This window comes from Artibeus jamaicensis, unplaced genomic scaffold, assembly GCF_021234435.1.
Source record: "Artibeus jamaicensis isolate MK-2021 breed Jamaican fruit bat unplaced genomic scaffold, CSHL_Jam_final contig_787, whole genome shotgun sequence".
Lineage (NCBI taxonomy): Eukaryota > Metazoa > Chordata > Mammalia > Chiroptera > Phyllostomidae > Artibeus > Artibeus jamaicensis.
In genome coordinates, this window is record NW_026521972.1 from 2,409,911 (window position 1) to 2,432,138 (window position 22,228).

The 22,228-nt window shown below is 36.1% G+C and overlaps 1 protein-coding gene across 1 annotated transcript in view; it reads right to left on the bottom strand.

Annotated features, from left to right (window-relative positions):
• SEMA3E (semaphorin 3E) overlaps positions 1–21,979 on the bottom strand; it is a 248,810-nt gene extending 226,831 nt beyond the window's left edge. Inside the window, exon 1 of the mRNA XM_053672814.1 lies at positions 21,308–21,979. Within this exon, the coding sequence (XP_053528789.1) occupies positions 21,308–21,422 (115 nt within the window). The 5' untranslated portion in view covers positions 21,423–21,979. The remainder of the gene's footprint in view (positions 1–21,307) is intronic.
• Positions 21,980–22,228: the final 249 nt, after the last annotated feature.

Genomic DNA, 22,228 nt, shown 5'->3' on the forward strand with positions numbered 1-22,228 from the left:
CTGGAAGCAAGAAAAACTTGATAGTCTCTAGAATGTCATGAAGTTTAGTAACACTTAAGATTGGAACTCAAAAAAGATATGGAACTAGAAGGAGGGGAAAGTAAACAGAATTCGTATCACAAAAAGCCTAGTGTGCCATGCCAAGAAGTATGCTTTTTCTCTAAAACACCATGTGTATTCTTCCCTTAAAGAGTTATTTTGGGGAGTGAAATGAGTAAGATTTGCATTTTTAATGATCACTCTGCTTATAGTATGAACAGTAGATTGAATTGACAGTAAGGTAATTTCATTAATGCAGTTGAACCATAAAAATATTAGTGGGACCAGAGAGACATAAATTGACTTAAGAAATAATAAATATGTAGTGTTCATTGGACAAGATGATCACCTGACTTAATGCAGATAGTTTTGGTTGTCGATGGTCAGGTCTGGTAAGAGAGAAAGTAAGATCAAGGGTTACTTAGTTATTTGTGATGGGGCCAGGTAGGTTAATGCATGTGCAACCCACGGTGACAGGAAACATAGGAGGAAGAGCACGAACAATGTGGAAGATAGAGAATAAAGTTTTGGATATGCTGAGTTTGTGGGCACTAAGGAAATATCACTAGTAGAGGTTCTTAGCAAATAACTTGATGCACAAGCCTGAAATTCATGAGAAGGACTTGCTTCCCAGGGTGTGCCATTTATATTTCTTTTTCCTTTCTCCCCTTTCTCACTGATATCTAGAGTTGAGGGGTGGGGAGGAATGATAGCTCTCCACCCTCCTCGGGCATTTTGCTTTACTCAGCACCTGTCCTGTACAAAGTGTGGATGACAGAAGAGATGGTGACGGCAAGGGAGTGGTGAAAAGTCACAGTTAGAAAGGCAATGGGAACTGGAGGAATGAATGTTTTTGAGTACTGGACATGAATCACAATTTTACATAAAAAGTAGGTATTATCCATCGCAGCTGAAGTTGAGAAAAATTGATGTTGATGGACATGTAAGTAATTTACCCAAATTCACGCAGTTAGGAACTAAGAGTTGAGGTTAAATAACATGTAATCTTTTTTCACTTTAACCTCATCATAGCAATTTAGTCTTAGCGATAAGTTTATTCCCTAATTTCAGTTCTTCATTCTCTAGATAGTATTTTATTCTGGTAATAAGTTTGTAGAAATGTATATGTAATAGCATCAGCCACTTTGTCCTCAGCTGACCATGTCAGTATAACACTTTGTCCATGTTATAACCAGCATGACCTTACTAGTGGGACAGAATTAAACAATCTGTTGGCCCAGGTTTATTCTCATTCTGACACTGTTTGAGTAAATATTAGTAAAATTTACCTCTGTGGCTCTTTTTTCTCTATTTTTTGGTGGATGAATAGCATTTTAAAATAAAATAGCTTCATGGGCATTCTAATTATAAATGTCACGATAGTTCAACTAGGTATTAAGGAAAAAGTGAACATAATTTATATGCTTCTACCCAAAGATAAATACAATGGGATAGTTAATATTTCAGAATGTTTTCATATATATACATATACAAACATGAGATTATGTTATACATAATGTTTGGTAAAGCATCTTAATTTTTCCTATAAATTATGCTGTAGACACATACATATACACACATGTATACGCACACATATAAAGTGGTTCAAAGATGATTCAAATTTTCACATTTTAATAAATGTTATAAAGTTATTTTTTAGAAAACCATGACTCCCTCTGTTGGATGCTTTCTTTTCTTTTGATGTAATAATACCTTATATCACAAAACTTGCAGGCCTTGGAGTCATTTAGTCTCTTTTGAATTCTTTGTTTTTGACCTGTTCAAATGCATGTTGAATTCATGGTATGACCTTCAGTAGGTCATTTAATTTCATATTCTTGTGGTCATTTTCCTAAAAATATAGATGAGTCATACTTAGATTATCCAAATTTAGCAAAAAAAATAAAATTTTCATATAAAATGAATAATTTTAGTATATGTATGTCTCCTTGAAATATTTAGGACATATCTAAGCTACTATAAAAATGATTTATTGCTTACCTGAAGTATGATTAACTGAGTGTTCTGAATTTTATCTGACAACCACAATTTGAGCCCTCGGCTTATAAAGAACAATTTTCGTTATTTCAAATAGTCTTGTTCCTGTACTTAATTTTAATATAAAATTAGAAATAAACAAAATAATAGTTCACTTGAAGCACTGTATTGAGAAGGATTCCGAGGCCTTGCCTGGTCTCAGAAGAAAGCCATGTTCCATGTCTCCTACAAATATACCAGGAAGAAGTAATCATCCTTGCCTTGAATTTGTCACATGTGAGAAATATTACTTTCTTCTCTCTTTAAAAATTATTTTGAAAGGGGAGACAAAGCCAAAGTACAGTAAAAAAAATGTACTGCTGTTAGAAAAGAGGATATAATATTATTCATTGTGGCTATAGATAGAGTAGAAACCCTGTTTGTTGTTTTATTCAACCCCCTTAGAAATAGTACTGTGGCATTCAGTAGGTGCTCAGTAAATAAGTAGGTGCTCAATAAATAGTTAAGAGCTTTATGCCTTACTTAATCAATCCCAGGAGAGAAGAAGGAGGTTCTCATCATATGTATCCTAAACAGCTTGGAATGGAAAGAAAGAAGAAATAGAAATGAGGAGTTTCTTCTATATTGTATAAGATTATCTGTAGACTTCCATACTAAAAACAATTCAAATGATGAATGCAAAACATTTTGTGAGATAGTTTTGTTCCTGACTTTGATTTACACCAAAGACAAATCAGAACTGATATTATACCTGATGTTTACAATAATAATGTGAGTGAATCTTGGTTTTAAAAAGTAGGCATTTTAAAGTGGCCTGAGGTCAAGGTAATGCTTGAGTAAGAATATAATGGGTTAAAATAAAAAAAATAATATTACTCTCAATTTTTAGTAGTAGGTTCCCAAAATACCTTCTCATGTGACTAACGAATTTTATTTTTAGGAATTTATACCTTGGAGATAATCAGTCATGTGTATGAAGTGATATGTACACTAATGATCATACCACTATCACTTATGATAAGAAAATAAAACTCAAAACAACTCAAATGTTCTGTATTATATAATTGAGTACATAAAATATGGTCCACTCAAACAAAGTAATACTGTAGGATAATTTTAAAAGACACACTGTATCTCTACACTCATCCTTGGCCTGGAAAATACTTCGTAGCATTGATAAAAGAAGATTTATAAGCAACTTACATAATATGAACCCATTTTTATAAAAATCATGTGCATGCTCAAATTTATAAGTACATACCTGGAAAGGTGCTCATTTACTAAAATATTAACAAATTTGAGTTGAACTGGTATGTAAGCAATGTGATTTCAGGTAGTTTTTGTACTTGGTTTTAACTCACACTTTTCTTTACTATCAAAAACAGTGATAAAATAATTTGCTTTATAAATCTCTACTTTAAAAAATGTTACTTCATTCCTAACATAAATTTAAGTTTGGAAATTCTATTTTCTATTATACTTTTTAGAATATGAAAGAGTCTATAGTATTGTAGGCTATTCTTTATTTATCCAAATAAATTAATTTACTTAAAAAGAAGTTTCATTTCTTAATTTAAAGAAAAATAAACTTTAACAGTCTCTATAATAATGTAAAGGAAAGTGGTTTTAATTTCTCCATTTCCTTACACTAATAAAAATGTTATAAAAAATAAAATAGGATAGCAAAAGGTCGACCTTATTTCTTTAATCAATGCATATAACTTAGAGGAAAACCATTCTATTTAAATATGCTTGACAGTATGTAAGAATAATTTACCGATAAAAACTAAAGCACTCAAAATATACCTTACAAAGCAAATTTAATGTATGGTAGTGTAGTGAGTCTGTTTGTCACGTGTCATCTTCTGAGATAGTATGAGGGGGACCCGCCCAAAAAACAGAATTATCTTCTGGAAGGTAAGTTCCGTGTAGTACAGGCTTTCCCCTCAAGGTGAGTGTTCTAGAAACCCGACTGTATCAGTGTACCAGCTGGTGTTGCTGTGAGAGGCTGTGTTTGGCTTTAGTTAATTTTGTTTGAAGTCTCTTTGAACACTTTTGCTCATTTCATGATAAGAGATTTATCACCATACCTTGCACTGAGTGTTCAGCAGTTTTTGACCAAGAACAGCATGACCCCGTGTCTACCTTCCCTATTCACCCCATTGTGCCCCGAGATATTTTTCGGTTTCCCTGGATGAAAAAAATCCTCAAAGGGAAATGTTCTACCAATGTGGAAGAGGTGAAACAAAAAAAAAGACAGAAGCACTAAAAAGCATCAAAACCAATGAGTTCAAAAACTGTTCTGAGCAGTGGAAAAAAATAGTCTCAATAGGTGTATTACATCAAATGCAGAGTACTTTGAAGGTGACTGAAGCTTAAACATGTAAGAATAAATACACAATTTTTTAATAAATCAATTCCATTTTTTGTGGGAGGTCTTCCCTCATACATGCATCTGTTTATTATAGTATAAAATTTTGAAACACTGTCAGTGTTATATACACTGTTGTATGCAGAACTACATATGATAATTAGTGATACACCTTATAACAATCACAATGTTTTGCTATTATGAGTCATTCTTTCTCTTTCATTCAAAATCCCCAAAAAGTGTAAACAGCTCATAAACCAGTATCATTGCAAAGGAGCCTGGATGAATTTAATCCCATAACTAAAAGGAAACAGAGACTATAAATAAATTAGTAAAAATATAAGATTTTTAAATTTCATTTTAATGATGCATAGCTTTAATTATATACTTTTCTGCAGAATTATTTTTCTAGAATTTATCACTTGATTTATAAAGAGTTAATGAAATAATTATTCAAAAGAATTATATGATTATTTTTGAATCATAGAACTTTTTACAAATATCCAGAGACTGGCAAATCTACAAAATGACAGCAAATTAAAGTTACAAAATTAAGCAATCACAGCTATAATAGTATTTTAATTCTGCCATTCTGTCGTGATGACCATTCCAGACTCTTTTAAAATAAAAACTGTTAAGATGTTTAAAAAGTCTGTTTACTTTAGCTGTTAAAAAAAGACTGTGCTTTATTTCTTCATAATAAAGAATTTAAAATTAAACTTTTGTTTACTATATTATGTAAATTTTTATAATATTTAGGAAAAAATCAGCAATGATATTTATGGTCTATATCTTTCCTGAATGCTAAAAGCATATATTTGGCATATTCTAATTTTAAAATTGTCTTCAGCGTGTGTTTAACTTCTTCTAAATACTGACATTTTAGAGAGAGCCTCCCAAAATGTACATTATAAATTTTAGAATACTTTAAAAGAATTTCTACAGTGAATTCAAGTTTTATCCTTTTTAATTAACCAGTTCCCTAAAGACAATAAATGCAGAAACTGAAGAAAGTTAAGCAAGAATACACAGTGCCGGAAATAGCCTTTGAATACAGGAATGTCTCACTCCAGAGCCCCTGTCCTTTTCCAGGGCACCGCATGCTGTCACTGTGTTTATGATCCACATTCTACACTGGAGAGAGCAGGAGAGGGTTATCCTTAATTTTCACAAATAAACCACACATGTGAAATAAAGGAGAGCGCTGACTTAGAGTCTTTATGAAAAACCCTTAGAAGTGCTGACAGCAATCTCAACATAAACCAACGGTGGCATATTTGCCAAAGAAGCTGCTGTCAACTCAGGTGGCTTTAATAAACAAAAGTCACCAGTTAACAGCGGCACCTTTCTGTGAACCAGGCAAGCATCTCTTGAGTACTGGCTGTGATGCTCCCTATTAAGGGGAATACTGTCAAAGGGGGACATGACCAAAACACTGACAACGCAGCCAGCGAGTCAGAATAACCACGGCGCGAGGAAGATGCACCCTCCACAAAGGAGCATGATAACTTTAAGTACCTGGAAGACTGTCAAGACCTACGCCCTGCTGGTGTCAGAGCAAAGAACAGACTAATAAGTGTAAAATACCTAGTTAAGTCAGATTGGGAATCAGGTAGGTAAGTACTTCCTCCTTATTAGAACATTGAAAAGGAAATGGTCTTCCCTATTAAGTAGTGTCTGACCACCTACCTAGATGCCATGGACATGATTTAAATCCTAAAATTCTTACCTTCAAAGAAATTCTATAACTTGAGTGAAATTTCACAAGTTCTCCTAAACTCCAATCTTATATTTCATGATTTTAGTTGATTATTGGGTTGGAATAAGATGTATGAAATGCTAAGTACATAACATTAATTATTGCACAGTGTAATCTATTCCATTTTTCTACACTCCAGCGGTTATTCCTCCCACCTTCCCTCCTACTCTTTCTTCATCCCCTACCTCCTTCCTCCCTTCCTCCCTTCCTCCCTCTTCCTTTCTCTCTCTCCTCCCTCCGGCTCCCTTCTTGCTTTGGTGGTGTGATCTCTTCAGCTCTATTTTCCTGCCCCTCTCTCTTTGATTTTCTTTCTATCACACAATCACTTAGCACTTACTATTGTGCCAGGCACTATTCTAAATGCATTCAAATATCCCTTCTTTGAATCCTTATCACAGTCAGTGACATAGGTGCTATTATTATTCACCTCTTTGAGCCAAAGAAAGGTTTAGTAAAGTGTCCAAGATCACACCACCAGATTTGTTTCTGCTGCATTCGTTCTCCAAAAGGTGCTTAAAAATGGAAAAAATCACAATGTGCAAAATGAACCAGTCAGTTTGCCTTGAGCAGCCAGGTGTAAGAGAGTTGCAGCCAGAGGAGGAAAATATTTCAGAAAAACAGCATTTGTCTATTTTTTAAAAGTTCAGCAGAAGGAAAGATTATAAAGTAAATGAAATAATAAAGTTAGGAATGGACCCACCCAAAATTATTTAGATGCCAAAGTAAGCCAATCCCAGCTGTTATTCTTTGCTCTGGCTGCCATCCCCAGCAAGAGCAGTATGGGGGAGTATGGGTAACCGGCTGCAGGAGCAGCTGGGCCTATTTGTATAAAAGAAAAAAAAAATAATGGAGGACAAAGGGAAATTTCATTGGCTAGCAGTGTGAGTGGCAACTGGGGGTCTGGCTGGAGGAGTCTCAGAAGTAAAGTGCAGTGGGTCTGTGAGCAATGAATTCCGATTCCAGAAACCATTCACAGGCAGAGTGCACCCTATACGAATTCCTTTGCTGGCAAGAGTTTTATTCTTACCAATGACTATAAATTTTCTCATTTACCAGTATTCTAGGCATTCAGAAATAAAGCAACATCTAGGACTGTTCTAACCACATAGTGGGTGTACATTAGCAGACTGAAGGGACAAATGACATTTCTAGTCTAAAAAACTATATTGCTGTTATAATATCTTCACTGAGACAGAAATGTAAATGCCTGGTAAACGTAATTATGTATTCTGAAACATAATGCATGTAATAAATTTCTAGTATTCTACTTACGGTACATCCCCTGAGACCAATGTTATATAAAAGGCATCTAACATGTTTCAGAGTGATTACTACTTTAAATGCATGTATACTTTCTCATCGGTATAAATTCTTTTCATTTTATTTTTCATTTTTATTCTTGTCCACTTTTATTGATACTTAAGCCTTGGGGACTTCTCTTTTTATTCTCCAGATAGGAAAATTTCTTCAACTATTCCAAAATAGATCAGATTTCAATTTGGGCATACATATTTTTGAGCAAGTAAAAAAAAAACTTGGCAAAAGAAATCTGTCAAAAACAGTGCCCAGTACATAACTTTTGTTTTACTTCAGAGAAATATAACAACAAATATTTGATTACATTCTTTTAATTGTAAACATGATTGACTTATGTAACATTTTTCTTCTTCTTATGGTTATCTATGTTAGTTACAAGGTAATTTTGCTTTGGGAAACTATTAGAAAAATCAAAGTACATTAATATGTTGAAGTTTAAACATTAACTTCTTATAATTGTAACAATATAGTAAAAAACTGATATTTTTGTGGCTTATAAAATCCATTCCAGAATGTAATAATCTTATCTTCTCTTTTCTCTTTCTTCATCTGAACAAACAAAATGGAAGTATTTCCTGTTCCCTTATTAATGGGAAGATGCAGTTTCTGGGTAATTGAGTACATCAGACACTAAAATTTTATCATTTGACTTAGAAGAAATATTTTTTTCTTTTTGGTTTAAATTTTAAACATGGGTGATATGGCTATTCTGAGAACACAACATATGGTTAACTCAAGTTTTGCAGACCCTTAAACTGCCAGCAAGCTCAGTATTCTAGTACTCATTCTAAGCAATTATAAAGTGTCTGTCAGATTCCACCACTCTGATGAGAAATGTGTGTAACATTTATGCATTGTGATGATGCCAAACTTGAAATTTCTTTTTTTCCTTTTTTGCTTATGATAAGGAAATATAAGACATATCAGTTTCACCCATAATGATACAACTATTTCCAAAAGAATCATTTTTATTTTCCATTAATTTTCCCCTTTTCTTTAACAAATATATTATTTTTGTCTTGTTCAGAATTATAAAAATGGCTCTGACGAATGAGGCTAAGTTGGTTGGGCCACATTCTGCAAAACAAAAGGTCAGGGGTTCCACCCCCAGTCAGGGCACACGTCTGGGTTGTAGGTTCTGTCCCCAGTAGGAGTGCATTGAAGAAGTAACCCAACAATGTTCGGGTTCTCACATCAATGTTTCTCTCCTTCTCTTCCTCCCTCTCCCTCTCTCTAAAAATAAATAGCCCTGGCTGGTGTGGCTCAGGTGATTGAGCACCGGTCTGCTGACAGAAAGGTCGCCAGTTTGATTCCCAGTCAGGGCACCTGCCTGGGTTGTAGGCCAGGTCCCCAGTTGGAAGCATGTGAGAGGCAGCTGGTTGAGGTTTCTCTCTCACATCCATGTTTCTCTCTTTTCCTTTCTCCTACATTTCCCCTCTCTCTAAAAATAAATAAATAAAAACAAAAATATTTTTAAAAATTATCAGCATGACTCTATCTTCTACATATTTATTTTGACAACCTTACTTTAGTTTCTAAAACTAAAATAATCAAGTGTTTTCCATTTCCATATTTATTTATTCTTTATAATAGTGAAGGACAGTGACAAATACGTGCCTTCTTCTGAATTATCTTTACTTTTGACATTTCTCTTTATTTCTATTAAATTCCTCTTTCATGTTAGGTGTGTTATATTTGTTTAATTTACATGGTGCTAAAAAAGCTTCAAGGCTACAATATTCCAAAATATATTGGCAATTTCGTAAGACTTTTAGATAATAAAATCTTATTAAGATAAAATTTTCATTGGTTCTTTCTCATTAACTTAGCTTAGAAAAATAAACTGAAAATACCTTATATAAACTAACTATAATTATAAAACTGGTAATCATTATTCTTCTCCTTGTATTATTACCTACAACTATGTTTTTGTGCTTTTAAAGTGATAAATCCATAAAACAAAGGCAACAGTCAAATTATTCATAAAACAACCTTTGCACAGGGATAAACTAAAAAAAAACAAAACAAAAAAATCTTGCTTTTTAAAAAATTTTTACTTAGTTATTTTTCAAGTACAGTTTTTTGTCTATTTCTCCCATCCCAGCCCCCCCCCGTGCTCCCCACCTCCCTCCCATTTCCTCCCCCCCTAGTTCTCATCCCTGTGTCCTTCATACTTGTTCCTCCAAAAATTCTTGCTTTTTGTCATTGAAGGCATTCCTCTAAAACAAAGATGTCAGTTAAGTAATCATGATTTCATAGTCCTGCCCTTGCTTTCTTTGCCGCTAATTACATGCATTAATTGTTTGTCTCTCTTCATAGTTCTTCACTCTAGAAATGAATGAGATGCTACATTGGACATTGGGAAGTCACAGCTGGAGCCAATGAGAAGAAAAGTGATTGAAGTGAGATGTTGATTACATAATGGCCCAGATAAATTCAAACCACCCTCTGCCAAAGCCTCAAACTGTATCTTTCAATAAAATATGGATATTTTCTGAATAATTTTCAAGCAGTTCTGGATATCTGCTCAGAGCTTTTATAATAGAAGACCTGAAGCCAAACTAGGACCTAACTTTGTGGAACAGGGGCAGAAGAAAGGTATTCTCAACCTTTTTTCCTGACTTCCCAATGCTCCACCAGACCCGACATCTCCTTTTCTGAGATTTTTATTTGGAAGCTTTTACATGTGGCATTTGAGAAAAGACTTAAGATTGGTAATAATAATGTGAGTAGAGATAACAACTAAATTCTATACATCAAATGTAATGGATAAAATAAGTCTATTAAGCACAGGAAGTTTGTTAGATTCTAAGGATTCAAACAATAAAATGCAATAAACTTGCCTTCAAATATTTCAAAATCTACCTGTGAATTTGCATTATTTTATATTACTTAAACAAAGAAAGTGAGAATTCCCTACAGTCATGATAAAATGAGGGGGTAATTTAATTGAGGATATATGCACATATGTATATATATATATAGAGAGAGAGAGTATGCTTTATATGTATTATATATCCTGCTTTATTATGGTTTGTCTCTTTTTTACAACTAAACCATAAGCTTCTTGGAGAAAGGGTTTGGGTATAGGTGGTGGGTGTGTGTGTATGTGTGTTAATAAACTAACTTTAGAATAGTTTTAGACTTACAGAAAAGTTGTAAAGATAGTGCAAAGAGTTTCTATATACCCACACTCAGTTTTCCCTGTTATTAATAGCTTACATTAATATAGTACATTTGTCACAGTTAATAAACCTATACTAATACATTATTATTAATGTTTAAAGCCCATTTTTATTCAAATTTCTTTAGTTTTTATCCTAACATCCTTTTACTGTTCCAGGATTCATCCTGGATACACACTGCATTTAGAAAACTTTTTGTTTTTAATTCTTAAATCTTTAGCATGATGTTCTGTACCTAAACCTTTGAAGAAGCTCTTCAAACAATCATAGAATGAATGGATGACTACACAAACAAATACAGCTTAAAAAGATACAGATGCTTCCAAATCCCTGAAGAAAAAGATCAGGATATATAACAAAGAGATGAAGTGGGCCTAATTTCACGAGTCCAAGAAAACTTTTCTCTGAGAGATAAAGGAATTCTGAAATGTTACAAAATGTAATTTCAGTCAACCAATATTAGATGTTTTTTCACCTGAACTCAACGATAGCATGATGTCACACTTTATATCATGAATCATTAAAAAGACTTAATTTGCATACTGTTATCAATAATTTTATACAAAAATATTATCTGCTATAGACCTGGCTAGTGTGGCTCAGTAGCTTCAGTGCCAACCTCTGAACCAAAGGGTCACTGGTTCAATTCCCAGTCAGGGCACATACCTGGGTTGTAGGCCAGGTCCCCACTAAGGGTTACATGAAAGACAACCACACATTGATGTTTCCCTCCCTCTCTTTGTACTCCCTTTCCCCTCTCCATAAAAATAAATAAATAAATAAACTCTTTTTAAAAAATCGTATCTATTCTAAAAATAATAGACATAGAATAATATAATAGTTAGGTATTTATGAATTTAAGTATATTTATCAAGACCAAGGCTGTCATTTGGAAGTTTGAATGTTACATCCTTATAACCTGGGTGATACAACTAAAGTGGAAAAAAATGAAAAAGGTAATATGAAAGTGAAGCTCTTTTATAGCATCATCCCAGACGCTTAGCCCAGGGTTTCTCCTCCTGGAGTGTGCATTGAGAACCGCCGTCAGGGCTCGTGACAACGCAGAGCCCCAAGATCACGGATGCAGTAGCCCTGATTCAGTAGCTCCCAGGAGAGGCTGATGCTGCCAGTCCTGGCCACTTTGTACAGTGCTGGTTTAACCCCAGCTTCTATCTCCTCTCCAGTTTAAAGAGGAGCAGAAAAAAATCATAGACAACATCATCTCCTCTGCCACTGAATTCTACTAAGCCTTTCCTCTGGTAAACGATATAGTAGTGGCTCTTACAAAATAAAATAAACCTGTATAATTTTATCATTTTGAGCATACGTGGAAGGCAACAACAACAAAATGTGTTCTTTAGTTTTTTATTAAGAAGATACTAAATACCCAGCCTTCAATTATAGTCCTTGGGAATGATCTGAGTAAATCATTTTATTCTATCCACAAATATCTTACCAAAACAGTAACCCTTGCCCTCAACAATCTTGAAATATATTTAAAAACATACAGAGAAATTAGATACCATTATAAGTCAACACAGCACAATGTCATACATCTTCATAGTTCAGTTAAATCTTCTACAAGAAGCATATTAGATAGAAAGCTAGTGTTCATTAGCCCCAGAAGTTCAATGATTTAGCAAGAAAAAGACAACATAAAATAGGATAGACCGTACAATTCAAACCTAGAATTGTAAAATCGCATGCCCATACTCTTTCCACTAGATCATGCTAATAAAATTTGCAGAAGTGTTTTGGAGAAATTACCCTCACTGGGAGGTCTGGTAAAGAGAGGCAAAGAACTGAAAGGATCTCAGGAAGCACAGAGTCCATAATAAACTTTTTGACTCGGGGTTAGGAAAAAAGCAATCAGTGGGCATAAATAGCTGCACTGCAGTGCTGTCAGCCCCTTTGACTTCAGTTCCACAGTGCATCTCGAGCTTTGAATTTAAAGCCCTCCTCAGTTCCCATTATTTCCTGGGAGGGAACTGGTAGGAAGGAAAGAGACGGTGTCCCCAGATGACCTCTATTTCTTCCTCTTTTATTCCCATTTGCTTTGCTGCTGTTCTTTTCTGGTTCTGAAATTGGTCCAAACACCTAAAATCACTAGTGTGACTTATCCTTCAGGATGCTGCTCCTTTGCTCCATGCTGTGAATAGAAACCCCTCTTCATTCTGGTTTCAATGGATTAAAACTCAAAACTCAGAGGAAACAAACCAAAACTGCAGAGAAATAGGTTGACATAAATAATGTTCGAACTTAAGTTCAGCCGTAGCGTGGATGGCAGACAGCGTTCTGTCCTATCCAGTACCCTAATTCCTTCCCTCTTCAGTTCCCCATAGTCCTGCAGTGTCTGTGAGCATCAACTCCGCTGCACTTGAGAAATACGTTAGACAAAGAGGACAAGTTCCAGGTAGCTCGTAAGTTATTTATTTTAATATTTCACTTCCTAAGTCATGAATTTCAACATGTTCTGAATGCTTAATGACTGTAATTAAATTAAAAAAAATGAACCATCAAGTTTTCTATTAATTGAGCTAGACAACAAAAATGAAATAGCCTGGGTAAACCAAAGACCAATAAATACACATCATTCAGTAACAATATCTTTTCTTTCTACATTTGGTTTAAGGTGAGGAAGAAATAAAAACATTTTTCTGGAAGAGAAGCAGGGGCAGAGAAAAAGAGAGGAAGAGGGGTAGTGACACCACAGGAGGGTAGTGAAAGAATGAGGTGATACGGACAAAATAAAGGGCTTGTGGTCATCACCCAGGAATGCCAAGTGCACCAAAAAGTGGATTGTTAGGGGTCGGAGGCGAGTGCTGAGTAGGTGGAGCATAGCGGTTTTTTTAAAAGGGTAGTGAAAACATTCTGTATGATAGTATCAGGATGGGTTCACGTCATCCTACCTTTGTTCAAACCTGTAGAATGTACAACAGCAAGAGTAAACCCTGAGATAAACTATGGACTTTGGGTGATTCAGACGTGTCAGTGTAGGTTCATCCACGGTAACATAAGCACTGCTTTGGCGGAGGCTGTTGATAATAGGGATGCTATGCATGTGTGAGGACAGGGATATTGGAGAAATCTCTGTTCCTTCCTCTTAATTTTGCTGGAATGCTAAAACGTCTCAAAAAATAAACTCTTTAAAAATGTGTGTGTGGGGGGAGTAGATTTAAAAGCAACAAAACCAAAAGCACATTGATTACAGATGAGAGCATACAGCTGGTATGTTGGGAGCATGTGTGGAGGCCCCAGACACTACAATGGCCACAGAGGGACACAGAGCAAACAGGCAGAGAAAGCCCTAGTCTTTCTCCTAATGTGTGTTTCACCAAAGGAGCCATAAATAGCTGCTCAAGATTCCTTAGTTTCCTTGGTGCTCCTCACCCCACCCTCATCAGATTTCCCTTCAGAAACACTGCCCTAAATCATTTTGTTTTAGTCATACACTCACTTAATATCATTTATTGAACACCTACCAAGTGTCAGGAATGGTGCTCCACACCAGACAGCTTACCTGTTTGTCCAGGGTCAGATAGAATAGAAAGCATTCTTTCACTTTCAAAACAAACAATACCTGCTAGGCTGGTCGCTGTTTGTAGGACACTGTTTGGTTTAACTTTTAACAGTGTAGTCTGGCCTTAGTAATATCAGTTCTTTTGTGCTTCACAAAGCTGGATCTACAATTACCTTTCTTAGTAACTTGTTTACTTTGTGGCTTTGGTCTGCTGTCTCCAAGGTTCCATCAGGCAAAGTTCCGACTTTAAATTATCAACAAAATTCTACAGTAACTTACAAACACAAGAGATGCCAATATCTCGTGTTCTTTCCAGTCATTTATTCCAACAGGAGCTGGATTCATAAAAGAAACATCTTTGCTTTCAAGTAAAAAAAAAAACTGATGATGAAGGATCTTTCCTGATTTTAAGTTATAAATTAATAATTAACTCATGATTGCTTTTAAGATAAAAAAGGAAAGGAGGGTAGGCTAATTCTCTCTGAATATCTTCTGATTTATTGAAAACTTAGAAAAAGCTTCCTAAGGGTAAAATTTTTGCTACATTAATTTGTATTATCTCATGTCATCCTTTGAGGGTCCTGCAAGTTATACCTCATCCCATTTTAAAGATGAGAAAGTTATACTCAGAAAACATTAGTAAATTGTTTAGGTCATGCGGCCAGAAGCAAGACTCACATTAGGCATGACTCACCCAAAGTCTAGAATGCTGGCAGTGTTCTGTATCTGACACCTGGGCCTACACTCCTTTGCTGTGTGTGCTGTGCCAAGGCTTCGAGCTAAGTCCTTAAGAGAGAGAAGTGAGAGCTGAGGGTTTAGTTACCAGGGATAGAAGTGGAAATACATTTCTAAAGCTCAGAAATCAGGCAAACCATGGGCTTCTCTTAATTTTTTTTCCATAGTAGTAATGGAGGTAAGATTACCAAGAAAATGGGGCCATATGGTAGGAATATCTTGCACTAGCCATTAACACTAAGGCTGAAAACTTCCCGAGTCATCAATTGCCTGGTCCATCACCAGGGCCATGTGAATATGAAATCAAGTTATTGGTTCCACAGACATTTCCATTCTTGAATCACCACATTCTTTGACAGAAAATGTTCTGTCAGTATCACAGACTATAACACTTGGTTCAAATGGGGCATTAACACATCCCTTTCACTCGTAGTCCAGAAAATCCTGCCTATAAAATATCCAGTCTTATCATTACCATAATTATCATGAACATAAAAAGTAATGCTTGCTTAAATTAAGTGTAAGAAATAACTAATGACTTTGATAGTTTCTCTTATGCTTCAAATGGTACTTAAAACCACACTGTGAAAAAAATTATTAAAATAATCATTATCTTTTGTATAATTTATATAATATTCCAAAATGTCAGATGTTGTGCTAAAGACTACTAACAACACAGGGCCCTGTCCATTGAAACTGAGAAAATAATTTAAATCTTCACTCTGTACTTTTTTGGGAAATGTTTAAGTGGTATAATTTCAGTTACGTTTTGTTTTCATTTCTTTGCGAATGAACTTACAAGGCCACTTCAACACTGCAGTGGCTCTGTATGATGGGGCATGCATGCATAGTGCCATTTCTGGACTCCTGCAGACTAAATCTCCTAAACCACAGACTAGTGTCACACACAAAGATAAAGCAGCAGTCTTTGCAGGCTTCTCCCACTAAGAACTCCCAAGGATGAGTCCAGCAGATAACTGATGAAATAAAATGGGCTCAGCTGATAGTCAACAGTTGGCACCAGCAATGACCAATTTGATGTTCAATGCCTTATTCTGTGGTTGCGGAACTGAGGCCACTGAGTGATCTCATCTCAGACGGAAAGAAGAGGCCTCCTAGGTGAAATACTCTTAGGCTAAATAACAGATCTAACGTGGACAGCAAAATAATGTGACAACACAAATTTTTGAAAGAATATTTCATTGTAACAAAATGGTGACTGCATATATTGGTTAGTCAGGAAAGTATTGGTTCTCTATTGTGTATGGAACAGTGTCCTCACAAAATTTTTAAGAAATGATTTTATACAATTAAATTATTTTTTCACTCAAAATTGGCCTGGTTCATTCATTTACCAATTTCACTTACTGCTTTTCTTAACTCTGACTTCCCCTCACCCTATTTCTATACTAAAGGACAACTGTGTTCCCAATGGAATACCCAACATTCAGATACGAAATCAAAGACTCATAGAGACATTCAGAGACTTTTGTATATCCAGATACACTTTGGTGATGCACAGGCAGTATTTGTCTATGATACATATAAAAATACAGAGAATAGCACTATCCAAAATCCTTATACAGACTTCTTCTATAGGTACATTCTGTGTAAACCAAACTCTACAAAACATTGTAATTCTTTTCATTTCACCCAGTGGCTTAAAAATACAAACACACACAGTTTCCCTTACTTAATTCTCAGTGATTCCCCCTAATGAGATCTGGGCATGACAGTTTATATTAACTTCTGGGCCCTATTTTGACTAATTTCTTTATAAGTGATACCGCATGACCAGTTTTTGTTTATTAACCTCACAGGGATGTGTGACGAATGTCACAATTGATAACACCTAGTTACTGCTGAAGAAACAAAGCTATGAGCAGGGTCAGGAAAGACTGGCTTGCTCACTGCCTCTTTTTCACCTGCCCTAGATATTAAAGAAATGCTACAGCCTCCAGGATGATCATTCAAAAATGCTCTTCTAAAATTCTGTCTCTTTTTTTCCCATGTATATAAATGGGGGAAAAAATTAAATGTAACATATAAAGCAAATATGTGTAATAAATGAATATATGCACTTTTTTGACAAAAATGTTGACTGAATTATGAGAAACACACAGGTGACATAATCATCTCCTAAATAATTATAACAAGAGGTAAAATGTATGGAAAATGAGATTTGGAGTGCAAGAAATCTATCAAGATAAACCAGGATTTTATGCTAAAATTAGGACCAACTTCTGTTTTCTATAGCACTTACTGATATCCAAGCTCATGCCATTTCCAAAGGTTTTTCTCTTTAGGACAAATTTCCTTTCAACCTCAGTTTATGGCAATTTTCAGGAAACATTAATAGTGTAATATTTAGGTTAGAAAATGCTTTCCCAGATATTGGTGATCCATTTGATTCTCTCAAAAATCCAGTAAGATATAGAAAGCACCATTACGATCCCTATTTTCAACTTAAGAAAACTGAAGCACAATTACCAATTGTTCAGCAGGAGTGTCAAACTCATTTTCACGGGTGGGGGGGGAGCACATCAGCCTCCCAGTTGCCTTCAAAGAGCTGAATGTTATTTTAGGACTGTACAAATGTACCTACTCCCTAACTAGGGGCAAGGAGCTCGACATTGCTGCTGGGTAGAAACAAGGTGCTGGGCTCGATAAAACAAGGTGGAGGGCTGGATTGGCCTGTGGGCCTTGTGTTTTCTGCCTGTGGTTTAAGGGGAAGGACTTCAGCTGTAGACTCTTCTCACTACAAATTCTGAGCCCTCTGAACCATGACAAATCTACATAAAATGCTTATAATATCCATGTAGATGAACACTCTCTACCCCGCTTTCTATATGTATGGATATATATTCGATGCTCAAATCTACATTTACAAAGGCAATATATTTTAGGAATGATCATCTGCCGTATCCATGCCTTTATTTAGCTACCTTTTCACTGAATATCCTCTGCTTAAGCAGCCATTGTCCCCTGGCCTCTGTGCCTGTGTTGTTCTTTACTGGGACTTTGAACACCTACCCCATCTGCCAAGCTCCCTTGATTGAACTGCTGGAGCTTTCCATGTGCATTGGGATTTCTTCTATGACACAGGGCTTATCTCCTTTGTCATTTTCTTCTTTGAGCTCCACTATCAAAAAAGTTATCTGTGCCTTCCCTGTAACCTCCTTAATGTGGGATGATGAAAGAGAAGGTGAGAACAGACATCAACAGAGGGAAGAAGCTGAATCCACCAGGACTCTTTCCTTCACTTTTGTCATGAGGACCACAGCTATTTTTCAAGGAAATTCTTGGGGTAGAATATTATAAATTTGAATTAATAACATGAACATTATCCCCTTTATGGTATTGGCTATAAAGTTAGCTATACTCTTCAATATTCATAAACTTTTAAATACTTGCCTGATATAGTTCATCTCAGCTCACATCCTTACTGAAAATTCTTACAGAGTAGGACAAAAATCTTGCCATTTTAATCTCTGCTAGGTCTTTATTTGTTAACCCCACTTATCTGATACCTATAAAATACATTAAAAAATGTATTGCCCAAACAAGAGAAAATATCTCATTTTTAATCAATTAGTCTTATGCTGTGTTAGCATATTTGCTTAGGATGGAGTGGAGTGAAAATTCAGCAAGAAGAGGGAGGAATTCAGCTTCATCTCACTGTGGAAAGTAAGGCAGAAAGAAGATGTTCCATATGCGATACCAACTTTCTGCCTGGTCTCCCTCCTTCTCTGCCTTTTCTTCCTTTTAGTCCTAAGGGTCTCTTCTCAAGCTGTGTTTTAGAACATCCCATTTCCAAAGATAGTGATGGATGGAGAAGAGAGAAAATGAAAATTGTTGGATTGTATTTCCCTCTGGACAAATTTTCACATAATTTAACTCAAGCTTTGTATATGACTCTTTGGGAAGAGACTTAGGCTTGTGGTCTCAAGAGTCATCTTGATAATGGAGGCTATAAGAAAAATGCTTGTCCATCTCCCATATGGCATAGAGTGCAGCTACAAGATGAAACCTTGCATTAGTGCAGGAGGCCACCTCCAGGGAGGTGGGGTCAGGCAGCCGTGCAGAGGTGCCACATTGCTTAACCTAGTGCCTCTTGTTTTGAAGGATCAAGCACTTGTTTATAACTTTAATGAGCTAAGTCACCAACTGCTGAGATTTTACCATTTCTGATATGATTCAAGATAGCCAAAGATTATACTCAGAAATATTCTACCCATAGATTTTAGATACATCTAAATGTACATTGAATTCCAAAAGGTAGAGTGGTAAATGCGCTCTTCATATTTCATCAATGGGGACTGCATATTCCTGCTCTGGCAGCCCATTGCTTTCCCTTCGAGGGGTCATTTGCTATGTTGAGTTGCATCCCCAGTGTGATCTCTTAGCCGACTTTGCTAACTAAACTGCACAAGTGAGAACAGTCTATTTTCAGGTAACTCTATACTGTCTTTGTATAAAAAGCACCATATTGCACATTCTCAGTCAGTGCCATCAAAGCCAAAGGGAAATTTTGTGGGTGTTTTCAGTCTAGTGCACACACAGATACTAGCAGTTCTACTTCCACACCATTTAACACAATTCATAAAATCAGTTACAGTTACCCCTTTAATTAAGAGAGATTTAGTGAGGGTGAACTTGATAACTATAGTATGCATAGCACTTAGTTGCATTAGAGAGTTTTGGTATGCTCCCACCAAATTATAAGCCCTCTAATAAGATATTAAAATGAGATTATCTTTGAAAACATATTGATCTTGATCTATCAGAAAATGACATGCCTAATAATGAGATTTAAAAGGTTAATTCCGGGCATAACAGAATGGTATCTTGCCCAAACTGACAGCTTATGTATCTACTTGTGCACATCAGAAAAACAACTCATTTATTATATTTTTTCTGACATCCTTATTTATTTGCTCATATTCCATCATGTCAAATTTCTACATTTTGATATATTTGATCATTACCTCTCAGGAATTTGCATTGTGATACATACCATGATACATCTTCCCAAATCAAATGATGTCTATTAATGCTAAGTAGTATATTAAAAAACTTTATACGTTTAGTGCCAATGTGTCTTTTAAATTCTTATTACCTTCTGGAGAGTGTTATAGAAAATCATTTAAACTAAAAAAAAACCCCACAGATTTTAGCTATTCTAAATATGTGGGATTTCTATCATTGAAATTAACTGTTGATTGTCCAATAAAAAGACAAAAAGATCAACCGGGTCATTTAAAACTGAGACAGGTCTTCCTTTTTGTTTCTGCAACTGATAAACATCACACCTATATTTTAAAAATACAGACTTCTGTTCATTCTACAGTGGGGGGCAATTTGAAAGCTTACACAATTGGAAAATGGTTGTTATGTAATTTCTGTTGTTTCATCTATTATCTGTCTCAATGTCTGGTAATAATAAATACTTCTTTCTGGAAAATTTACTCCAAACTGCTTTTAAATCAGCAAAGTCACACTTTCTCTGAGTGTGGGTTTTGTTTGTTGCTTGTTTCTTTACAGGGAGAATCACCAAACCTATTCATAACTAGCTTTTACTGATCCTGATGCAAAAGCTATCTTTTGATCATTTATTTATGACTAAAAGCTGCTTTAAAAGACATAGTTGCAGAACTAGATATTTAAGTACTCTGATAGATCAGCAGGTAAGCAATATGAATTTATATTAAAAATTAATGCAAATGAGTAGTATCTAATATTTTAATCAATATACATCAGTTTACAAAATTGCTAATAAACTCTATATTTCTGCCACATGTAAAAAAAATCGTAATAATTCTACGAGAAATCTAATTTATTTCAGATGGTAGTCATTTTAATTACATGATTAGCACTTTGTTATCATAAGTAAGGACCCATTTTGTTTGTCAGGAATTTTCTTCCCCCCCCATCCCCATTATGGACAACACAAAACAACAAAACAATTGCACCTCTACTTCTAAAGCCTTTCCCAGACCTCCTTGTTTCCCATAAATTGGTATTTAAATACCAACTGATAACTCGGTGTGTATTCAGCCCCTCAAGGCTATTAACGAACTGATTTCTACCCTCCGCTGTTGTGTCTGCTAATGAGTGAACTTCTCACTAGTAAAACCTAACATTTACAAGATAAAAATAACATCCGTACGTTGGCACGTGATTTTGCACTACCTTCGGCTCTGCTAAGATGACATGCTAATCAGAGGCACTTAGAATCTTAAGTCAGTTTTGCAATCATTTTTCAGGTGCATTTTAAGGGTCTGTGAAGACCAGAGATCTATGTTGAATGACTTTATTTATTTATTTATTTATTTATTTATTTATTTAATAACTTGACCAAAGGATCCGAAAAGGTGACCTACCTTTATGTGTCAGGCGTAACCGGGGGTGAGTGGTATCAGCTGCGTGGCCTCCGGTCCAGAGCTCCAGTAAGTAACCCCACAGGAGCCAGGTGAGAACGTATCCCGCGGATGCCATACTGCCGCTCACGGCGCGAGCCCTCCGATCCTGAATTTCAGGCGGGTTTGAGTTTTACTTAGGACTCCCCTCCAGGGGCAGCGTGGGAGAGGCTTTGTGAGAAATCGAACGCGTTGTCATCAGAGAGCACAGTTCCAAAGTGCCATTTGTCAGGAGGTATTTAGATATGCAAAACCTTTCTTTCCCCCGACAGTTGTTTATAAGCCGGGAGCAAGAGGACATTCCAAGGAGTGGGTCTTCAGAGCCCTGTCCTGCACTCAGTGCGGCAAGTAGCCGGTAGGCTCAAGAAGAAACTGTATTTCTCAGTCACTTCTGCAAGCGGTTCATTCAGGAAAAAGCCCCGGAGCACACGCACTGCCTTCCTATCGCTCAGCTCTTCTCCTCTGGCTGCGTGAAGCCTCCCAAGCCAGCCTCCTGCACTGACTTGCCAAACAGCTACTTTTAATTCACCTTTCACCTTGCTAATTAAAAACAAGAAGTGCCATTCCCTCTAGGAGTTGCAGGATCCACCCTGCAGGGAGGAAGGGATGCGGTTCTGTCAGCGAGCAGTGTTTACAGGGAAAGTTCAGGCGGGGTTGAGCCGCGTACTTGCAGTTTCTAGGAAGTGTTCCCGGTGCACGTGCCCTGCTCCCCCGCCCCCGCCCGGGTCTAAGGCCGCGTCACTCAGCGGCAGGGGCAGAGTCAGCGCGGTTGTGCTGGGGAAGGGGCGATCAGGAGCCAGAGTGCTGTATGTCACAGGCAGATTATATAAGAATATATAACAAATAAGGATGTTGTGGCAGAGAGAGAGAGAGTTTAAATGCTTA